The sequence below is a fragment of the Solenopsis invicta genome, chromosome 10 (genome assembly GCF_016802725.1).
Source record: "Solenopsis invicta isolate M01_SB chromosome 10, UNIL_Sinv_3.0, whole genome shotgun sequence".
In the NCBI taxonomy this organism is placed as follows: domain Eukaryota; kingdom Metazoa; phylum Arthropoda; class Insecta; order Hymenoptera; family Formicidae; genus Solenopsis; species Solenopsis invicta.
The window spans coordinates 16806174-16830688 of NC_052673.1; the positions used below are offsets into that span (position 1 = coordinate 16806174).

At 36.9% G+C, this 24515-nt stretch overlaps 1 protein-coding gene across 6 annotated transcripts in view; it reads right to left on the reverse strand.

Annotated features, from left to right (window-relative positions):
- LOC105197808 (lachesin) overlaps positions 1 to 24515 on the reverse strand; it is a 216487-nt gene that overhangs the window by 137255 nt on the left and 54717 nt on the right. For 3 of the 6 annotated variants that reach the window (XM_039454615.1, XM_026131694.2, XM_039454614.1), the window contains one exon: positions 19542 to 19615. Coding sequence is in view for 1 of the 6 variants with exons in the window: in XM_039454613.1 (XP_039310547.1) it covers positions 12400 to 12404 (5 nt within the window). In the remaining 5 variants the exon portion in view is untranslated. Of the gene's footprint in view, positions 1 to 12399; positions 12727 to 19541; positions 19616 to 24515 lie in introns of those variants that run through there. The other 3 variants (XM_026131695.2, XM_011164358.3, XM_039454613.1) reach the window with 2 other exon arrangements.

The window sequence follows — 24515 nt, forward strand, 5'->3', positions numbered from 1 at the left end:
GGAATAGGCGAAAAATCGAGAAATCGTCCGAAAAGAGCATCTGGCTATTCATCGCGTTCTCGACCGCGCACTTTCGGCGAGAGATTTATAATGCCAGGGAAAAGAGAGAGAGAAAGAAAGAAAGAGAGAGCGCGCACCAAGATTCTCACTCGTCGACGTATTCGGCCGCGTTTACTCTCAAGTCTAGACCGAAATTTTCCCGGATCGGTTCTTCCTAAATTCCGCCGTTTTTTTCTCCGTTTTTTTTCCCCTCATGCAGAGTCCCGTCCCGGGCAAATTCCGTCTACTTATTCGAAAATGGCGAGCTTCTATCTACAAGGCGCGCAGAGAATCCCTGTTTCCCATTACGCGTGATTCTTTCTTTCTCTCACTGTCTTTCTCTCTCTCTCTCTCTCTCTCTCTACAAAACGTTCGGAATTTTTTCGCTTAAGCGAATAGCATTTCAGAACGACAAATGATATTCGAGGATCTGTTCCGTTTTGATGTTCGTGAGAGTAATTGAATAAAAGCGTTATTTGGATGATTCTTTAAAACAATTGAGGTCACTTGCGTTTAAATAGCTTCTAATTACATTATTCATAATGAAATCTAGAACATTGCGATTTTCCGGTGCGAAATTGCGCTACAGCGGTCTGAAAAGCATTTAAAAATTGATAATGTTAAAATGCTGAGAATGCAACGTTTATCCCCTTTATCCGTACTTTATCTCAGAATTTTACAACGTTGCGACTTTGCAGAAGAAGATTCACCGTGCAATAAAGTGGAATACTACCAATGTAACAGAAGTTATCCCCTGAAATAACAATAACGCCACCGTTTATCGCTATGTGAAACGCGTCTCGGCGATGTAATTGCTTGTTTTACAAAAATGTGATCAACATTACCGCGCTGGCATCGGCATTGCGCCGCGCCGCGCGCCGTCTCGCGGTACTTGGAATTGTAAAAGCTCTCTCGTGGCGAAGGGATATTTTGGAGGAGCGATCTTTAACGTTCGCTCTGCCGTGTAATAGAATCGTATCACGGTAAAATGTTCACGATTGTTACGTATTCGCGAGCTCGCCGATATACCATTCCGGCGATTTTAATGCATCGTCAATCGCTGCGCCGCATTGCTAGGATATCCATGCCGGGATATCGCGAATCCGAGAGAAAGGGAAATAGATTCGGACTTTTTCCTCCCTCTCCGTCGTTGTTCTTTCATGAGAAGAGAGAAGTCCGTCTCTTCTCTTCTTTACAGTCCATTACAATAATCCGAAATAATGTCCGAACGCGAAACGATGCGTTCAACGCCAAAACCATTACTGCATACCGTTGCAACCGCGTTGGATGCATTTCGAGCTCTGCCGAATTCAATCAAAAATCTGATTGATTTAATTCTATCATTCGTGAGCGATACGCGTTTGTCCCTTTTTGTATGGAGAAACGGGGAAAGGGGAAGGGGCACTTTTTTCCAGAACCGATCTACCGATGCCACATCCGCCGAGCGAACGGCTAATTTTTCCCAAAAACAGGAATTGAGCGATGGTGGAAAAAAGGAGAGCGCGCGGAGGAAGCAGTGCAGGCGACTATTGTTAGCGCCTTAAAAGGCAGCGAGGAGAATTCACGCGCGGTAGAAGCTCTCTCGGTATAATAAATCTACGCCGACTATCCTTCTCAACGAGAGCCCAAAGCTTCGCCTCGCGAAAAAGGACTGCAATAAGCTGTTTGACAAGTTGCTCGGTAAGAAGAAGCGGGTAGTGCTAATTATTCTTTGCTCGCAGGCGATGGAACACTTGTTCTACTTGAAGCACGATGAAATTGTTCTACATATTGTAAAATCTGTTATGAATAGCAGCTACTTCATATTTATTATAAAATACACCATGAATAGAAGCTATTTTAGACCTATCGTGGAACGATAGACAGTTTCTAACTTGATTGTTCTATCCATAATGAAACGTATTATGAATAGAGTTGTTTCACGGATAAAAAGAGACGAAATATGAAGAATGTTGAACATAGTGATTGAAATGCCCAAGAAAAGTATTACTTTATTTCCGGTACCGATCGCTATCGCGTAAATTATAAACGTTGCAGAAATTTAATATTAGATAGACATCAGATTTTGAATAGCGAGATCTCGTTATCACACACGAGATTTAAATCAAATTTCTTTTATTAGAATTTTATTATAATTGGGTTACCAATATATTTTTCAAATTTACTAACGACGCAAAAAATTCGAGGAAGATATTTATAAATTTTTCCATTTCTATTTGTACGTTGCTATTTATATTCCTATTAATTAAAGAAATAAAAGAGAACAGATCTAACGATCTATGTTTGACAGTTGCAGTAAATCTTAATTATTTTATTTCCAAATATATTTATTTATTTTTAGATATCATCATTTTTTACGTATTTACATTTTTTAATATTTTAAAGGTATATATTTACAAAAAATTTTATATTTCTGAAGCAATATGAAGATTTAAATATTCATGTTACACAATAAAAATATTTATTTATAACAACATTTCCATGCATTTTTCAAACCGTACTGTGATATCGAATGAAATTATTACGGTCGACGTGCAAACAAAAAAAATAAATAAATAAATAAAATGTAGAAAAAAAATAAAAAGAAATAACTAATTCCAAAAAGAACCGCCGTTGATTATACCGTCATTCACGTTTGCGACCATTTATGAATTCCCGACCGTTGCTTGGCCCGTAAATTACCGTACTCGCAGTTGCCAGTATCCTTTTCTTTTTTTTCCGTGACCGCACGTCGCCACGCTGTTAAAACGGAAATAATGCCAGCGAGGAATATACGCTGTCGGACGATCACACGAAAGGGAGTGAATAAGGGTGAAAAGGGGTGAGTATCGTTTTACGCCCGTTCGCCACCTTCACGGCCACCAATCCCGCCGTCTGCTATGGGATGTCTTTTATTGAAATGCTCGGCACACCCGCGTGCGGTATCCTTCGAGTGTCGGAGACAAGAGGGGCGGGACGGGGTGGAGAAGGTTGGAAGACGTTCCGGGTTAGAACGGAATCGGTGCAAGAAATGTCGGGAGCGGATGTAAAGCTCAGCGATTCGGTGTCTCGTAACCTCCGAAGATCGCCGAAGAAGAGCAAAACCGACTGCTCGAACCTGTGACAATATGTCGGGCAACTGGCGAAATCATCGGAGAAATGAATTTCAAGTACCGTACTTATGGCCGATCGAAGAACATAAAATTAGATTATTGAAAAAGTAGAATTATTTGATTTGCCTTTGATGCAATTAGCAACTAACTTCATTAGCGAAACGTTAAAACGATGTAAGAAATAATGTTTTATAAACCAAATAGTATCTTGTTACATATTCCTAAGTATATCATCGAGTAAAATAATTAATTAAATAATAAAAAGATAAATCCATGTGATATTATATTTTATATCGCAAATACTATGCAAATACTTTATTTTTGTAAAAATAAAAAATTTTTATTTTTAAACTTGCACAAATCTTCTGACTTTTAATACATATATAACTTGCAATAAAATAATTATGTTTGTCTTAAATTCGCCTCAGATTTTACTCCAACTTTCTTGTTTTCAGCATTGCGTAAACGTCGTAGCGTGAAGCGGTAGTTGCAAGACTGTCGCAGACGGACGCAAAGTTTAACGATTCATTGTCGCGTAACAATTTGTAGAAAACAGAAGATATGCAAAGTACATCGTAAAACTTTAGACTTTCCGCCTTACAAACGTGTCGAAATTATTCGTGCATTTATAATCCCGCCCTCTTCTACGCCGATAATGTTAGTTTCATTGTTATTAAAAGACCGTTCACCCTCATTTTACTTTGATCTACCTAACAATAATAATATAAATTTTGGAAATTTGGAATAAGATATCAATATAAAATCTAACAATTTGAGTAAAATAAATTATTTAATAAAATCATATCAGTAAAAATTTTGAACTCCGTTAATAACGCAATAAAATTTACGCACCTGGATAAATATTTTTCACAGCAATATGTAAAAAGTCATATTTTTTTTACAAACACAATTTCGATAATAAATACATCGCAAAATTATTTCTAGAAACACTAAGATCGCTCAAATTCAATAAAAAGTTAGAAAATCACGTAAAGCGCATTGCCAAATGATTACAAAACGATTGCGCAAAATTGTTCTTTGACAAATCATGCACGTCGAGCGAGTAGCGATGCATATCGCTCATTCACGTCGAATTATTCTGCAATTTAATAACGATAGCTGAACAGCGGATACGAAAATTACGGCCAATTATTTCCATGCGGGTGACAATAATCGCGGCAAGTTAGCGCAGGCGAGAATATAGCAACTTTGGCTTCGAGAAAACGAAAACTCGACGATATAATGCGTCGATATAATACGTCTATAGGCAGCTGTATCGGCGAACGTTTATTTCAAAGTTTATCCATTAAGCGTATTGACTAAAGGGGCGAAGCGTATGGCGGCGCCGTCGACTTTAAAAGACCGGAATTTTCAGAAGAACGGGGCGCCGCGCCCGGTATTCAATTTATTATCATTCGAAACGGAGATTACTCGAATATCAAATTAACGAATTAAAGGGGAATCTCAACTTCCGAAAAGCTCGCGTGATTGACTAACAAACGTCTGCCGTAATCGTTATACGTTCCGATTGAGAATTAAATTTTCCTTACTCGTCGAGAGATAAATTTATCCTGTGAATATTTTCATCGAATGCTTCTTAATTTTATTTTTATATGTATGCGTGTGTTTAACGTATAATAATTTATTATTAATCCTAAAATAAGCTCGAAAGCTTGCCCCTTTGCTTGCAATATTCTCAGCTTAATACTGAAAATTATATTAAGCTGACGTCTCTCATACGTCAATCGTAGAAAGGAAACGATGGACGCGAAGGAAAGACAACTCGTGTAGATTCACCTTATCTGTCGTAATATCTCGTGCGTTTTTTCGACTTTCTGTTCACAGCGGCGTGCATGTGCTCGATGCACTCGATGGCCTGAAATACCGTTTTTCCTTCTCGTTTTGTCAGCGCGCCGCGAACTCGTGCCTTATTTTCACCCGCCCTGGCTAGAAATCCGTTCGCCGAGCGAAACTGCGGATCGAACGAATACGTTACGACACACGAGAGGACACGAGGGCAAAAAAACAGCAAGCGTGACATCTGCCGTCCATCGGACGGAGAGTGGGACCTTTTTTGTAATAAAGCGTTCGGAAATCCTAGAAAAAGCGTCATCGCGGATTAAGCGGACGGCCGATATTAAAGCGCAATCTAAAATTCGACGGCCGCGAAAAAAAAAGAGCCGAACGTCGGAAGCGTCGGTTATTATTTGCACGGCAAATGGCCGTTTAATGGCCGACGTTGCGGATACGTTGCGGAAACGTACGCCCACCTCGATCGTTCCCTTCGAAAAGCCATCAAATCCGTTGTACGTGTTAGACCAAGTTCTTTGCAATTTGAATATTCTTCGGCAATTAATCATTCAATTTGCACGAACAAGGAAATCATATTAGCCGCGTATTATAGACCATTATTTCGACGAAAAAGAATTGCCTCCTTGCACAACCGAATGTCTAGAGACACCGTTAAACTTAAAGGCTTAATATACTGTAATATAATATTGAAAAATACTTTTTATATTTATTATTTACAAGTTAAAGTTATAAAAGTGTTTTTTACCGACGGAAACGTGATATCTTGAATTAACTCTATGACGGACATCTACACGGAAAGAACAATTCTGCGGAAATACAGAACTGAAAATAATTATGTCAGACTATTAAACAATTTACATTGTATATTTAAACTAGTTGTTAGAACGTCAAAACTTTTTACAGCAACTTCATCACGCTTGAATGTCTTACATAATAATTCTGGTGTTCCAACATAAAATTATTTTCTGATCTAACTAAATTTTTATATGTTACAGTAAATTGTACTTTCCGCGTATCGCTAAAGGCTGTAACTACTAACGGCAAAAAATTCATCATATAGCAATATCTTCATAAAGAAAAAATGCGGTTGTACGAGACTTTTTCTAATATAGATCGTAAATCGCACCAGTGACATTAACCCAGACAGCATGTCCAAAATCCAAGCATCATTTAGAAATCTTTAGGACATCTTTTAGAAATGTCTTAAACATATCTTTAAGACATCTTACGTCCTGATTTTGGACATGTGTGCTGCTCGAGGACTTCGAGGGGACAGACACTTATACGGAAACGAATCGAAGTCGTCAAATATCAGCGAAGAAAAGGAGAGAAAAATGGCAGAAGAGGTGAAAATCGGAGGTAGGACGTGCCGAATTGAGCATTACATCACGCCATTATCAACAGGTTCTTTCCATTTAAGCATTCATTGGCAATCATCCAAAGGCCGCCCACATCGTAGGGACGGCGGAAGGACATGTGCTTCCTGTTGAAAATCTTTCTACAATTCTAAGATCTCACCCTTTCTCTCGCGAGAATTGCGCATCTGTGTCGCATTCTCATGAATCGATTGTATGAAAATTTCAGTTAAATAATTCACGTACATCCGCGCCGTTCGTATGGCTCTTTAACTTTTCGAAACTAAAATAATAAAAGACATTACACTATTACGGAAAGCAAAGTGAATAACAAGAATTTATTAAATTATGATAAGAAATCAAGAGTAGGTACATCTTTTTTAAGATGTCATTATAAGATCTGCTTGTGAAAAAAGAAAGCAATTGCGATTAATTATAAGCATATGTTTATTTGAAAATTTATTTTTACATTTACTTAATATTTAGGTGTTTAATCGTAAAAAAATATTAATATACGCGCGAGTTGTGAAATTCTCATCACAGCCCGTTGCGATTAGAAAAGAATCAATCTGTCAGGTCAACGTGGAACAGCTCGCATCTCGATTACTAGGGAGGGCTCAGCTGCTATGTCATTCGAACGCGTCCCCGAGGATCGCGAGCCATCGGCCAAGTTGACCGCGGAAAATACGGAAAATACGGAGGGCATTAGCGCACCGGCACGAAGACCGGCTGCTACCGGAGCATGCGACGTATATATGCGCGAGTGTATGCGCGCACAACGTGCACATAACCGGACGGACGAGAAGTTTTTCCATCGCTCTGGCGAAAATTGCGTCGGGGATAGTTAATGGTCGTCACGGACAGACGGGACCCATCAGCCACGCCGGAAGAACGCATTCCGAGAACGGCAACGAGAAATAGGTGGCAGGGAAAAAGAAGAGAGAGGGTATCACTTCGTTTACCGCCACGGAGGCCACTTCCTAATCCGGAAACCTGCATGGAGAACACGCTCTCCCTCTCTGACTGCGAACGAGGCGAGTAACGTTGTAACAATATTCTCATCTCGCGAAGGATTGATAAAGCTGAATTCTGGGTTAATTGCTACAATAGAATTTCTCCGTTTGAACTCAATCTACGATAATATTTTCAAACGTTCTATATGATACCTATCTTCTAATTAACTTGGCTTCGTTGCGTAGGCGTGCTTCGCATTCATTAAAAAAGAATCTACGAGTCCCTCTCTCTCTCTCTCTCTCTTTCTTTCTCTCTTTCTTGTTGCAAAAACGACCACGACTGCGATATTACTAGTCACTGAAGCTGACACCACAAAAACTCAAGATAATTAATTACCAAGAATTTCTCTCCTAATACAAAAACATAAACGCAAAGCTCGATGCATTCAGGAATTATTAAATTTCTCATTTAACGTTACCAGTGTGAATATATCGAGGAAAAGCAATATAAAAGAAATTGGAGAATTACGCGATGTACGTGTTGGCATTCGTCTCGAGCTGTCACGCAGTAAAAACGAAATGCGTGGGATTAAATTCCCAGAATGAATGCAAGCCGCGGAGAGACAAATGAAAAGAACGGTAGGAGAAACGGTCTCCCGCTCTGCGAGACGCGAGCACCGTAAGAGAAATAATTAAGAAGCTCGTCACCGACTTTGCACCCCACTCGGAGGAGCTGCCAGTTCCCTCCTTCTCGCGACTCACATCGCGGGAGGGAGAAAAAAAAAACGGGAAAGATGCACGGAGACGCCGGCTTGATTATCGTTGGACACCCAGGGTGATAGTGGCGAGTCTCAAGAAGAATAGTTTGAAATTTAAGAGAATCCATCTTGCGGCGGACTCTTCGCGAAACGGCCGCGGATACTAACCGCGCGCGCGAAACAATGAATTTGCACTTTAGAATGTAAATGTTTCTCTCATGCGGATTAAGTACACTGTATGCCAGCATCTCATTAGGATGCTGTAGTAGACAGTAGAATTTCATTAAGCATAGCCAAAAAACTGCGCATGTTATACCGGGGATTATCCGTAACACGCACGAAACAAAAACAAAGCCAGTCGTAATGTTACTTCACTTACAAGCTTGTATTATCATCTGAAATAAACAACTTTTACAATTAGACATTTAAAATCATGTGTTGCAGATAAAAATTGTACCCGTCGCTCCAACTTCCTGTGCAACTCTATTTACACTTAACGACGTCTCTTATGCGTTTCTCTCCTCACCTTTCCCCTCCTCCACGTAGCTTCGCTTGCTCGTAACATTTATCGCGACTAACAAGCGCAAATGTTTGACTATCGGATAACAAAACTTCATGTTATTGTTATTATTACTAGAAATAATGCACCGGACACCTGCGCCTGAAAACGATATCTAATTCACTTGTAATTATGCTGTCTCCTGAGAAATTAAACGCGACTCGCGGTAATAATCGGCCCGCGGAGACTTCGCAAGCGCAAACCGCTTTCCCGCCGTTCGTTCGGAAAATATTTTCCCCCGACAGATCGGCGTGGATCGCGTCGCCACGTACTGCTATTTGTAACGATCGGACAGTGCCGCGTTAAAATCGAGAAAAGCCGATGTTCCCCGACGGTCAAACGATACGGAAAAGTTACGACCGCACGAAATTGGCACGCCGCGTGGATCGCGCACACGAAAAATTGGAAAAGCGGCAAACGGCGAAAAGATAGAACCAGAGACGTCTCGCGAGCTCTCCGGTCCTATTAGACCTGAAAATGCTGCGAACATGTACTGAATAAGAAACACGGGCTCGATAGAGGTCTCTCGGGGAAATGAAGAAATTAAAAAAGAAAGAACCGGGCGAAATGTAAATGCACTTCCCTCGTGTAGTCAAAGCGGACTGACGATGAGTTGATGAAAAAATTGTACGGTATTGCATGGTATTGGTAAAAACGTTTGCATTTCTAACTTCACTTAGTTTAGTAGCGCAATTATTCTCGAAATTTGCGAGCTAATGAGCTTACTTATATATGGTTTCGCATCTTTTACATCTTAATGGAGCTCACGAATGCCTTGTCAGCGTACAAAATTAAGGGAATACTAAATATATTCCATATTTATTCTGCGGCTATAATACTAAAGAGTAACCGTCGATAGCCCCATCGCGATAAAAAAGAATCTATCCGATTGAAGATAAAGCGCAGAATTCGCGAATCGCACAGTCATCAACAGGTTTTACGTGTCAGGCAAAAGTCATTGGCAGCACTCCAAAGATGAGTTCACCAGAAACGTCGGCACACAGATGCTTGAAACGAGTATGCTGCAGATCGAGAAAGTTTCTTATATATATTTCCTATATGGAAGAAATTGGGAAAGCGATCAAAAAAAGCTCGTGTATCGACGCAGTTGCATCCATTTATGATTGTTTCACGTGGATTTATGTGATTTCCACTCTCTCTACTTATTTTACTTCCACAATAAAAAATAGCGAAGAATATAATATAGAGAGAAGATAAAATTAGAAAATAAAATCTTGACGAAAATGTGTTGATGTTAATATGTAATAAACATTCAATAATAAATTTCTATTAATTAAGTAGCTTGTATTATAAGACACTAAATGTTTTATAGAAATAAAATCCAGATATGTCAATCTGTTACATGTACGTTTCTTAAATTTTTTTTATTAAACAACTATTAATTATGGATGTATTAATGTTTTAACGTCTGCCAACGATGTACATATAACGAAAACTATAGTTTCCGATATATTTTTAAAGCGACAGATTTTTCATTATGTCGAATCAATATTATCAATATTTGCATTTGCGGATCGACAAAAAGCAATTGGAGTACGAGAATTAAAATAGTTTAATATTTAACATGACTGATAGCTAAAATACGCAAGTAGATTTTTGCGATTCACGATAAAAATGAACGCGATCAAGTGAGTTATTACTTCTCGTTGTGCGAATATTATTTTTACCACTGCAGAGCCCATTGGTCGAAGTTAATGAAACTTTCGTAAAACAATTCAAGACAATTCTATCAAAAGAGCACTCGGAACCTTGAAAAGCGTTATGATCGGTATTGGCAATCGGACAGGCGATTCCATCGAACGAGACCGCGCCTCAACAGGTTTCTATCAGATCTATTCAAACAGTATTCAAAGAAATGAAATCAATATACAAATGTGAACAGTGGACAAATAATGAAAATATATCTTGTGTAACATGTGCATTGCATAACCATTATCAATTATCTATCACCAAATAATTATTATATATTTAATTAATTCTAAAATTAATTAATTTCCAACATTATTTTGCCTATTAATGTGGATAATGTCGGCTATAGAAGAACCATTATTGCATAAAATATCATTATATGCTTCTTTCATCCGTGAATTATTTGACAAATTTAGAATGCTGAATTGCTTTATTTTTAATATTAACAATAACTATTTTAATTAAACATTAAAAATTAATATTTATACCAAGTAATATCGATTTAATTTAAAAATAAGATTTTATTATTTGCAATCTTGTAAACTTAACTAAATATTCAGTTCAAAAACAAGTATTCCAAAATAAATTTCAATACTAAAAAATGTAATCTCTTACTTTAACAATATCTTTTACAGCCAAACAGACGCAGCTTCTAAACCATCCTACGTATATCGCTCACTCACAAGTAAAGGGTTAAATGTGCATGTAATTCCCAAGGGTGTTTCTTGAAACGCATCGAGTCGGAGAAAGATCATCAACAGGTCGCCGTTGAATCGCGCAAAGGCCCGCGACCTTTTCTTCGCACTGACCTCGACGACGTTTTAACAAACGATCCTGAGAAATAATTCTTCGAGACGCGCAAAAATTCGCGTACCTTGATATACCTAATAATGCTCGACTCGAAGATAGCGAGCGCTGTATCGCTTATAGTTCCGACTGGTTAAAAGAGCCCCTGCGAAATTAATTTCCTTCCAAGAAAGAATGCGGAATCTACGCTACATCGCTGAGAATTCCGTCTAGCTAATTTTCTACGAAATTATTTTCTTACTAAGGAATTTAATAAATTAGTACAAGTATCTAAATAGGAACTAATACATTTGGTATCTTAGCCATCCGACTGCTGCATTCAAGAAGCAAGCTCATCAAGATCGATGCAATCTTTAATATTATACGTAAAGGAATGAGAGAACTACAGCGTGTTATTTTAAAGTTTCATTCTTACTCCATTGAATCAAATTAAATTTTGTGTAAATCCAATATACCAACGTATCGAATTAAAGTTCCGAAAAAAAATTTAATTCCGATAATTGGAAATTATATTTTTGTTCTATAAAAAGCGATAGATAATAATAACATTTAAAACTATAATATATAAAATAAGATAGATACACGAAATCATTTCGACTAAAAATAAATCGCAGAATGAATAAAAATTAAATTACGTAATATATAAAATATATCTCGATGGCAAATGCAACTTTCATTTTATTTAGTCTACATTTTTATTTAGTCTCGCCATCGCATAAAATATATATCAACGGTCGCTTTATTTTCGAGTGTTATTTCAAAATTTACTATATCCGCTATGGAATAAAGCGAACAGTTTACAAGCATAGTTTCTAATTATTATAAATAAATTGTTAAAAATTAATATGCAATAAAAAAATGACAATAAAATATTTACAATTAATTTATTAAAAGATCCAATTCGCGTTCCTAATCATTTTTAATATAAATAATCTTTCTAAAAAATTTTATTAAATTTTAAATCTAATTTTGAATGCATTCAAAATTCGTCTTGGTATCAGAGTAAGATATTTTAGAAGACACCCACTTTTAAACAGAAATAAAGGGAAATAAAGTCAATTTTTTCTAGAAAATATTTGACGCCGTTTTATCTTCAACTTTTCAATTTTATTATCTAATACCATGTAACGCAAGAGATTTTATTAAACAAACTTAATATTAGTTAAAGATTTTGTTTCATTTGTTCGTATTTTTATTTTAGAAATTATATCCGTCTCATTTCTCTTTTTAACCGCCACGTTTAAAAGATTCTTTTATACTATATTGGTAGAGAAAAAAGAATGTACATTTAAAGCCACTTATACAAAGACTCACCTCATTGGAAGCGCTGTGCTCCGTGCGGCTTTTGCGCTTTCACTTGAAAGAAAATGACAGGGATAAGGCCAATGACGAAGATGGAGGACACCTTCCCAATCGCGGCATCAAAAGCATAGCACTATTCGTGGGCCCTTTTTCGCGATACACGTACACGACTCTATACACGAGAATGCGAGCTGCCGCGCGCGATTTTGCTCGTGGGGGTGTCGCGGTGCGACTGTAGCACAATCGCTACCCTCTCACGCTCTCACGGTCTCCATCCCTCCGGACCGTCCCTCCCCTCTCTCCCGTGACCCTCTCTATCTATCTGACCTCCCTCTCTCTCCGTCTCTCTCTCTCTCTCTCTCTCTGCCCGCTTATCTCCCTCCCCTCCGCTGCTACCTCTCTCTTCTCACCCTCTCAGCTCCGCTCTCGCTATAATATCCCCACCACTGATGCGTCTAGCCACTCCTGGAGCGGCAAAGTGCCTTTTCGAAACGCACCCCTCGCGGCGGCACTTTCCCGCTAACGGAATCGACGCCCCCGGCCCCGGGAGAGGGTCCACGGAATCACCGGCTGCATTGACTGCACTGACTGCACTGACTGCTCTCTCTCAACACGGACTGCCGCCGATCTCCGGCCGGTCGAAAGTTCGAAAAGCTCGCGCATGATCGGCCGATCGGCCCGCGCATCCTGCTCTCGTCGAGAAATCGCGACACGGCACGGCGCATTCCGTCGCTCATCCTTATGCATCGCACGCATGCGGGTTTTTGATGCGACGGAATGCAGGAGAGAGCCCCCGAAATATCACGTGTTGCTGGCACGGGAACTCGCCGAATACCGGAAATACGCGAATCACGAACGACGCTGAGAGGAGAGAAGATCGTGATCGCGAGCATCTGTACCGTCACAATTGCGACAGTACCTTATTTTTATTAATTTTTCATTTTCGACACCGCGTTTTATACAACTTTATTTATCCTATAACAGTTGAAGCTTCTCTATTATAAGCTTTTGTTATGTTGGACAGCTTAAAAGTTTATTATACAAGCGCGATCCAAAACGTTATTTTCTTTTCCAGTTCTTTAAGTAAAAAACTATTTTTTTTCCTGATACTCATAAAGTGTATTATGTAGTTACGATTACAACGTCTCAATGATAAACGTAACGTGATTGAAAAGACATGTATGTTATTTAATACAATAAACACTATATGAGATACTCCGTCAAAAATATCTGTAAAAACAGAGAACGGAGCTTGCAAACATTTTTCTAAGAAAGCCTCCATTTGTCTCGGTCTTTACGGCCCGGCAAGGCATGCAAGCTCGGTGCATTTGATAACATTATTCAGTCGCACCCCGCGGAAGAAACGCGAAGTTTCGTGAAATTATTATTATTTCGAGAGGAATGCCACCACTAACAACTGTACGTGAGCGCGCACGCACACGAAATATCTTATTACAGCAGGTGTTCGAGGCCGTGTTCGTAACTTTCTCCTTCAAATTCCATTAACTTTGCGCGAAAATTCCGGAAACATTTCAGGAAAATTCTTGCAACGAAATAATTGCCGTTCTCGCGATATCGCGGCGGAATCTCGGCCACGTGCCGGAAGCATGCTTCGAAAGAGAAAGAAAGGGACGAAGGGCAAAAAAGAAAGTAGAAGGATATATATTATTTTTCGCTATCCGATTGTAAGGCGAGCATACACTGCGTGCTGAGCTTCATACGCGTCCCAATAGATCTAAAAGTGCTTTCTACGGTGCACTCGACGACAAGAATGGATAAAAATATAGAGCACACTATAAGTAGCTGGAAAGATGATTTAAGCGACCGTTTATATATACATAATAAATATGAAATAAATGAAATGAAACAAACGAGTATTAACCAATTCAATTATTCATTTGTTAAAAGACCTGACTTATCTTGGAATACAATTTATTATTACTCTATCGTCAAATGAACTTTTAAGATGTTCAAAATTAAAAGCTCGTAATAAAAAAGCTCTAACTCCTACAAATAGCATCAGCATTAAAGGTAGGTAGAAAATATAACGCGCGCGTCGAAAATAAAAGACTAATAAAAACAAGACGATGCAACCAATAGTTGATGATACAAATACTCGCGCGCGGGTACGATCCGCTCTTTCGTCTCTTCTTTTCATAATTAGTGATCAATTATTTAGAACTGACGGCCCGATGACTGGCACATTAAAGTTGTCCCAAGTAAACAAGAAAATGTTTTTTTTTCTCCCAGAACCGCGCTTAATTCCGAACAATGAAACGGAACGCAAACGTTCGTTGCGAGCTTTACTCATCTGAGCTATTTTGACCGGCGCATTCGCCAAGCAGATAAATCACGCGTCTCTTCGCGGAGGAGAAGCTTCGCGGTCCATGATGGATGGACGGCCGCGGATAAATGCAGACCTGTGTCATCGCAGGACGATAGGAGGAAGTTCGGCATTCGTCGACGGGAAACACGATGAAACAGAAGCGCGGGTAGCGCGGGAGTTGCGCACCGTTCTCGGGGAACTTTAAGAGGACCGTGAGAGGAGGAAGGAAGAAAGCTCGTTAAAAGTTTAACTCATCCTCTGCCCTTTCCCCGCACGCCGATCTGGCCCGAGACGTCTAGTACCGCTGTGACAGGATATCGCGTTACAGGATAAACAAATGTTCTTAAATCTTAAATTTTCCCTTATATTTATCCTTGTTAGATTTATGATGAATCTTGTGTATGTATGTGTATATGTGTGTGTGTGTGTGTGTGTGTGTATGTATGTATGTATGTAAGTATGTACGTATGTATGTACGTATGTATGTACGTACTATATGTATGTATGTATGTATGTATGTGTATATCTATATCTATATATATATATATATATATATATATATATATATATATATATATATATATATACACACACATATATATATACATACACACACACATACATATAGAGTCTCAAGCTGAGTGGGAATAATTTTATCTGCTTGATTTTAAATTTTGCATTTAATAATACACATTTATGTTTTACGTGGCAAAAAGATTTAAAAGAGTTTTTAAATATATTAAAAAAGAAGTTCCTTTTAATTTTTCTCGCCAATAAAACAATATCGTTTTATGCTTAATATAAACTCTTTCGCACACCTTATGCACACTATGAAATGAAAATTCCTTCACACAGCGAGAGAGAAGATAATATTATCTAGAATTTTTTTTATTTCTCTTTCGTTTCGGGAGACACGTAATTTTCTCTCTTTCGTTTTGTTAAAACTTTAATTTTATCTTCATAACGATTGCCGTACATCGCGAGTTTTGGTGCAAGTTTCCGCGTTATGTGGCAAACAAATATTTGTCTTAAATTCTCCGTTACGTTTATCCCCAGTGCATTATCGGGAGTTCGTGTACGGGGTGTGCCTAATGCACCGCGTCTATCGCGGATAGAGCAGCTCGTTGCGCAGAATTATATTTGCGCCATAACGCGTGTGCGTTTAAAGTTTCGCAGGTAAACGAGATCGATCGGTGAACTTCCGACGATAACTATTGTTGAGAATTTAATTAAATCGATTATTGTGAAAACACCGCGCGCAATAAGAGAAGGCGGAATGAAACGTACTGTAAAGCGATACTTAATTGGTATCCAACGTATAAACGCACGTTCATCATGTTTATTTAAATGAGAACCAGTTTGGAACTAATATCAATCTTTTGAAAACACGTAACAGAATCATTTATTCATACAAGTGTACATAGCACGGTTTCTCTCGGAACAAACAACGTCTAACTCAACACTTTTAAGCATTTGGGTTATTTATTCGGGTCATATAGACAACTTTCACATAAATTTGGATGTCACATGTGCGCACGTCTTCCGCCATGCTTACGTAATCAATATCAAAGTTTATCAAATAGTCAGCAGATGTACATCGAAGGAGAAGAAACTTTATCATCCGTTTACTCCGATTCAGGAGAGGTCTCGCACTTTCTTCTTCTTTTTAATTTTACCCGGGATTCACTTCTAGCGCAAACACGCTCCGATATTTTTATATTAATATTTTATTACCATCTCGATGGATAGTGTATTACTCTACTTTATCTAGAAAAGCGCGACGAAAGATAGACTGCGTTTTCCCAGGAGGACTGAAAGATTTATCGCGGAGAAGCAAACGTCTCACAATGGCTTAACAAACATCGCAGAACAAACCTTAGCTATTTTACTAAAAGTTAATACTTCCATTTTAAGGGCGAGCTTCCACAGCTTTATTTGACATTAAAAAATTATTTGTAAGATGAGATGTTAATCTCATCTAGAGAAGTCAAATAAATTTTGGTTAATATGCAACAATTTTGTATTACAAAAATTACAATTACATCCCTTTATTTAAAACTAAACTAGAAGAGTAAAATAAATTAAAGCAAATTAAGCAAGTTTTGTTACATTATCATCATAATTTGATAAAATTGTTTTCATTTGTAAAATCTTGTTTGGAGAGTTAATTTAAATAAAATTTAAATAATGCAACAATTATCCTGCGCAGGACATTTGAAAAGAATTAAAATGTAATAAAAAAATCGATTTATGACTCACCGACTCGATGCGCAACGAGCGGAGTTGATCAGCCACGAAGCTGCGATGATTACTGTAACACACAAACACAAGATTTAAAAATTTAAACTGCGCTCAAAATAATCAATATTTCAAAAGTTAATTCTTATACGTCTAGAGAAAGGTTTCTTTAAGTAAAAAATATTTGTTTGACTAAAAGAAATTTGTACATTGCTATACGGATAAAGAAAAATTTCTTTGACTTGAGGAAATTTGTTGATTGTTCCTTTTATTAGAATTAAAGAAATAGTTTGATTAAATCAAATAAATTTTTATTTTATTCAAAGGTATTTTCACTTCAACTTAAAAAAATCAAATTAAAAAAACGATTTCATTAATTTAAACATAATTTTTCTCTGAGTGTGTATAAAATTTTACACGAGTTTCCTTTAAGTTTCTTTTTCTAATTTATTGCGATAAGATGAAATAAAAGAGAAAAAGATTAGTAAATTTATATAAATAAAGAATTATATTTACCCCAAGGTTGCTCCGCTGTGGCTCGATGCCTCTCCCAGGCCTCCTCCTCCTCTCAGTGTCCTATAGGTTGTCCTCTTCCACTCGTTGCACACGCGAAACACTCGCGAATAATACACTAAATTTGCGCGCGTGGACTAATTATCTATAAAGTTTTTCACGCGACACTGCGGCACTTTGGGTTTATAAAACCCATGATAAGACTTCCGATTCGGAGGGAGTCCCGTGGATTCAGCACCCCGAGTCGACGAGTAGGACGCACGCGTACCCGCCCCCAAAAAAGGGTAAGCCCCACGCGGAAGAAAACGAAATCAATGGCATTGAATCCGAAGCCTCTTGTCTCACAAAAATCACGTCTAAAATTGACTCGTTCATACGCCCAGCCAACGGATCATCGAGATCAGTCCCACTGGATCCTATATCCAAGCGGCGTCGACAAGACACTCCGGCAGGACGAGAGAAGAAGGTACTCATTGCCGACGTCTAGCATTTTAGACGAATCAGGAAATGAGAGCCAGCCTCTCGTCACAAGCTTAACCTACAAGGCCAAGTTCTGACCAAGTCAGATTAAACGTGATTCACCTAGCTCAAACCCCAGATCCAAAGAATCCAAAAAGGGTATCAAGGATCTAAGAAAGCCTTAGGATGGCGGACGAGAGCAAGAGAAACGTGCGAATTCAAGGCAACCGATCCGAACTCTTACCGCTTAGGACCAAACCAATCGTCAGAGACAGAGCGTGTAACCTCACACAACCAGACAGCCGCGCAACATGCACACGGGGCATGTCGTACATGCGGCCCGGCATTACCTCGTGCACGGGCACTCGGCATGGAACGTCGCGGTGCGCCGCGCACGGCCACCATACGCAACGCCCCAGTAAGAAGATATCCACTGCCAAGCAGCGGGGGTGCGATTCCCGGCCCTCGAACTAGAAGTCTATCAAATGGGAGTTATAAAAAAAAGTCTATTTAGTCCAATATTTTAAACGACACTCCCGAGACAAATGCGCGACGCGACGAACCGGCTGCGGTTCGTTTATTTTAAGTATAAGTCGGCGACGATGGGCGGTGTCCTCTTCTCGTCGTTTTTCACCTCAAAAAATATCTGTAACATACGATATCCATTAATTAGATAGGATAGATATTGTTATAAACCCTGCAAAAAAAAAAAAAAAAAAAAATTGGCAATGACTATCAAATATGAAATATTATCAATTAAATATTTAGTCATTGTAACAAAAAATAATTTTTCTTTTTTAAATATTTAGTAAACTTATACCAGATTTGGTAATACTTGCAAAACATTTACAAAAATAAAATTATTTTTGATTATATTAACAAAATATTTAATTAATACTATTTCACATACATTTAGTAGTTATTACCTGACTTGTTTTTCAGTGTGTATATGTTGTATATATTTCAACTCACCTAAAGGTTGCCTTGCAGGCCTCGTCTTCTTCCTCTCAGATCCTCAGCAGGATTCGTTGCACTCACTCACTCGCGAAAATACGGTTACGATCGCGCAAAAATACACTGAAAAAAATCTAGTAACAACTACCAAATGTAGTGAAATAGTTATCAATGAAATATTTTATCATTATGCCCAAAAGTAATTTTATTTTCTAAATGTAGCAAGTATTACTAAATCCGGTTTAACTTTACTAAATATTTAGAAAAATAAAATTATTTCTGGTTACGTTGACCAAATATTTAATTAATACTATTTCACTTTTGATATTAATTATTCTTACCAGACTTTATTTTCAATGTACTTACTAGACTTTATTTTCAATGTACTTACTAGACTTTATTTTCAATGTACGGCACTCTCGGAAATCGATCGCACGCAATTGGGTACTTGATTTCCCCTTCGAAACATTTTTCGAGTCCACTGAAAAAAAGAATTTAGTAATATGTAGCTACCAAATGTTAAGTGAAATAATGTCAATTATTTCAATTTATTTTACCCAACATTTGATAGCCATTACCAAACTCTTTCTTTCGGTGTACTTTTTTGTCCTGCGCAGGATATTTAGCATTAAAATAAGAAAATAAAAATTACTTTTTAACTCACCGACCCGATGCGCAACGAACGGAGTTACTCAGCCATCTTCTCTCAGATGGCGATCTTCTCTCCTGCGATTTAATCTGTAACATACAAGTAAAAGAAAACTTATAGCAGCGCTCAAAATAATTAATATTTTAAAAAATAATTATTTTGTTCATAGAATTTTATTATATTGTACATAATAGAGTAAAATTTAATTTTTCAAAATCTCTTTCTTTTAAGCATAAAATCATATAGTTTTACAAGTAAAAATGTCTCTGCTCTAATGTTTATTTAAATTCAAACAAATGATTAAAATAAAGACTAAAAATGCAATTAGTGGCAAATAAATTTCGACTATTTGTTCATGAATTTGTTCATCATTCTTCACTTCGCTTTAGTTTTACGCAACTGGCTTCATTGATCACACGGGCAGAAACGAGAAAATTCGAGTCACGACATGATCGGCGTCTCGTAAAAAACGTGCACTTCATAAACGCCAGCGATACGATTTTCCTAATCGAAAAAGTGCGGAGAAGAAATAAAAAAAAAGAGTTCTCCCCCTTCTATCACGCGGTCCTTTGTTTCAGCGAGATTTTCGGGAGCAAAGCGAACTCCTGTCTCTTTCTTTCTGTAATACTTCTCCCTCTTCCCGTAATGTCACCCCGACATTCTTTTCCAGAGGACGCGCGTTCGATATTAGGAAATACCTCCTGCCAATTTCCCATGTTATATAAGGTGTCCCCCTACGAAGACCGAAGGCCTCTCTGACACACTCTCTTCGCGCGCAAATCGATTTTACTTCGAGAATTTTTATACACTCAGGTAAGAGGAAAATGGAGAATGGTGATTCCGCATAAAAAAGTTGCTTTTTTGACCTTTTTTCCCGTCATTTCTAGATCAGCCAACGTTGATTAACGAAATAAAGGGTCAAGCAGTGATTGCAATGAAGATGGAATTTTTATCTTACTTATCGTATAAAAATCTATACACTAGAATTTGATAACAATAATCACGTCTAGATAATAGTTACTAACTAACAATAAGCTTTGGTGAAATAATATCATTAAATATTTTATTAATGTAACGAAATATTTAATAATATTTAGTAACCGTTTGGTAATCGATAGGTTACTATTATTATATTTATTATTAATTAATATATTTGATTGTATTAATCAAACATTTCATTAAAATTATTTTATCAAAGCTTGAATTATTATTACCAAATTCCTTTTTTAAATGTAGATTTAGAAATTCAAATGAGATTATAACATTATTGGAGCAAGTTTTGTTTTGACGCGTCTGCGATACGACTACCTCTATAATGTATTTGACTTATGCAAATGTTGCAAACAGTCCCGGCCAAATTATGCGACTTGCTAGGAATGCGGGTGTTGGATCGTAGAAATAGTTCGCAAATTTGAATTCGGTTGTGAACGGTCATGCAGAATAATATATATTACGAGCACACGGCAATAAAATGATAACAAAGATTATTATAATCATCTTTATGTACATGTGTATGCACACACTGAATAATTCACTAGTGAACTAGTTGACAAGCGTTTCGTACTAATGCATCGATTATATTTCTAAACGCAAAGCGTATTTAAAAGATAAGAGAGATCCTATCATGATTCATTTTGCTTATATCTTTTATTATTATAAATAGCGATAGCTTTATTAAAAATCGAAACATTTTCTTTTCCAAAGTTTAATTAGATGTCCTATTTTTCCGTGATTTATAAAGTTTTAACATTAAATATCATGCTATATCTTAGCAACTATGTTTTTGATTATGAGATCAACACTTCATTAAAGTTTAGATTATGTTAAATTAATTATTTCAAATAAAAATTAAATAATTAATTAAGTTAACATTAGTTAAAATTTTAAGTACCATAAAAAGTATATAAAAGTATGATGTAAATATATAATAATCTTCATCTTTTTTTAGATTTTTTTGTAAAAATTTTCTAGCACCGTTTATTATTTATTGTACATCAAGTTTATTTTATCAAAAGGTGCCAATCGATAATGCAATACAACATAAGTTTTATAATGTACACTATACAGATACATGCATATACATTTTTTCATACGCGATAATCAATAATTAAATTTGTTACAGGATTAAACATTAACATTAATCTATTCTCACCTATTTCAAAGCAATAAATTTGTAAAATGTTATAATTTGATTGATATTCTTTCGCTGTTACTTATTAACTTCACGTACATATATAATACAGTTTTCACAGATCCATTTAATTTGGAATAAAAATTATTTAATACTCACCAATGATGCGCAGCAGCGGAATTACAGCATAACTTTAGTCATCAGTAGAAAAAAATATTTTTAAATCGGTAAACAGCAAAATAATTAAAGTTTCAAAAAATTAATTGTGCGCATGCACTTTAAAGTACAACTTTTTATACACTTTTAATCAAAATAAATATTTTAAAAATATTAATAATGCTACACAAATATCATAAATGTTCTATTAAATATCTACAATAATTTTCAATAACAAAATTTTTAAAAAAATATTTTATATGCATTTGTATATTGCATAATAAAAACGATGCAAAGTGCATCGTACAGTAGTCGTAGATATATCCGAGTTCCCAAATAACAAAAATAGTCGACCTTTTGCCATGTAACTAAATAACAAATGTAACGAAAAAGCATTGCAATTGAAAAAACTTCGTAACAAAAATTTTTTTTTACTTTGTGACCTTTGATCCCACTGATTTGACTCATATTTTGCCTCGGTGGAGCTAAGATCCTTAGATATCTATCAGCGAAAGCAAAATTTCAATAAGTTACGTGGTTTCTGAGAAATCTTGCAAGCAGACGGACTAGATGCGAATAGAGATTGACGCGATGTATATGCAACTAATGCGAATAGAAAGACAAATAGGATTCCTATTCGTAATTGCGGCAGATACGGATAGAAATCGCGACGGATACAATCCGGATAGAAACGAATATGATTGCTATACGTAATCGCAGACACAGACAAAAATGTAACTACGTACAGGATGCAGACAGAGACGGATAGGATCTCCTGCTGCAAATGCAGATTTTCTATCCGCATGTTGCATTTGCAGATAGAACGAACAGCTTACGATTAAAAACGGATAGAAATCCTATTCGTTTCTGTCTGTAATTTTTAACCGAAAAAGAATTCCGACCCGTTAATCGCGTACAACCTTGAGATGAAAAGTTATCGCGAAGAAAGTATTCTCATATAAAATCTCTCGGAACCTTGTAAGTTGTCGCGACAAACGAATCTTGAATCTATGTGTAAACAGATTATTATTGCCGATTATTCCTGCCAATCAAGCACTTTGTGATACCGTACAATTCGATCTGTTCCATATTCGCGTTTAATTAATTTAGACCGAAAAATTTAGCAGTGATCGAAATCGGCAACTCCATGTCTAACCTCTACCGATTCCGCCGCTTCGAATGTAATACACGCAAAATTGCGCAGGATATATCGGACGAGCCAGCGCGGCGTCACAATGCGTTTACGAATCTAATCGTCGGACGATCGTGATGGCTAACAACAGCCAATGGTTCATGCGAAATGCCTAGCGTTTTCCCGCGACACTCCGAGCACGTTTCGAGGGGATAATATCGCGACGCACGGAGCGGCTCGTGCCGCTGCCTGCTTACACGAGTCTAGGCGCGTGAATGATAACGCCGGTGACCTTGCGTAAACACAGCGCGCCGAACGCGACACACGCCGTTTACAACAAACACCGGAGGTCGCACCGTTTATCGAAATACCACGAACCGTTTTCGTATCAGTCAATTCGCGAAGCGCCGCGAAATATTTAACATGCCATAAAATACGAGTAAACCTGCGCCGAACATTCCTTCCGTCGAATTTCGAATTGGTTATTGATGCAAACGGTCGATACGCATTACTGTTTCGAGAAGTTACTCGTATCACTCCGATTCGTGCAGTTCTCCAGCACTCTCGGATCAAAAATGACAGACGAATTGCATTAGCATTGGCGGAAAATTTAATCACCAGACGAATCTGGATTCAAGCGTATTTGACGAAATTATTGATACCTATACTATATCACAAAAATTCCTATTACTTATCGTTTCCGTTCTATTTCGAGCAAAATCTATTATCTATTCCAACCAATAAATGTCGCTTTAATTTAACCACCTACGTCACAATGACCGTGATCGATTTATATTTTTATAAATTGTAAGCAGACACACACGCGAACACGGTCCATGCGATACTATCGAGACAATTAAGTTAGAAAGATAAAAAAAGGATAAGATTCTTCGTGAGAGAAATATCCATAGAGATGTGCAATATTGCGATTTATCAATGACATCGCAACTTTTTCTTGTAATGTGATATACAACTATTATAGATTTGTAATAGTGAAATGTGATTTAAAAGCACATTGGTAATCAAATATTTATTAAATATTTCTATAAGAAGATGAAATAAAAATTCAATTTAAAGGAGAACAAAATATTTTATATAAACATCTTTTGCTCGCCATTTGATCGTTTATTTCTCCATTTATTGTTCTTTATATATCGATCTTGTCTTGTATATGTTGAAATAAAAACTATTTTTATTTCACGTGATTTAAATATTATGAATGCACATTTGATTGCATTCGATTTGTTGAATGCTTGTTTTTAACGCCAAATGATTTAACTAATCTGTTTGAAGTTTGTTTCTCTTTAGGAAACATTCATGAAAATTTTGTAAAACGCAATATAGCGTAAAATTAAAAATATATATAAATTTAAAATTATTATGGACATGCAAGAGTTTTTATTTATGACATGACATAGAAGAAATATAATATGCCATTCTTTCATGTTATGAATAAACACTCGTATGTTTAGATAATTTAATATTTACATTTCTCAAATTTAACTTAATAATTTCGAGTGTTTTATTAATTATTACAATTATTTAATATTTTGCATAGTAAAATATTCTG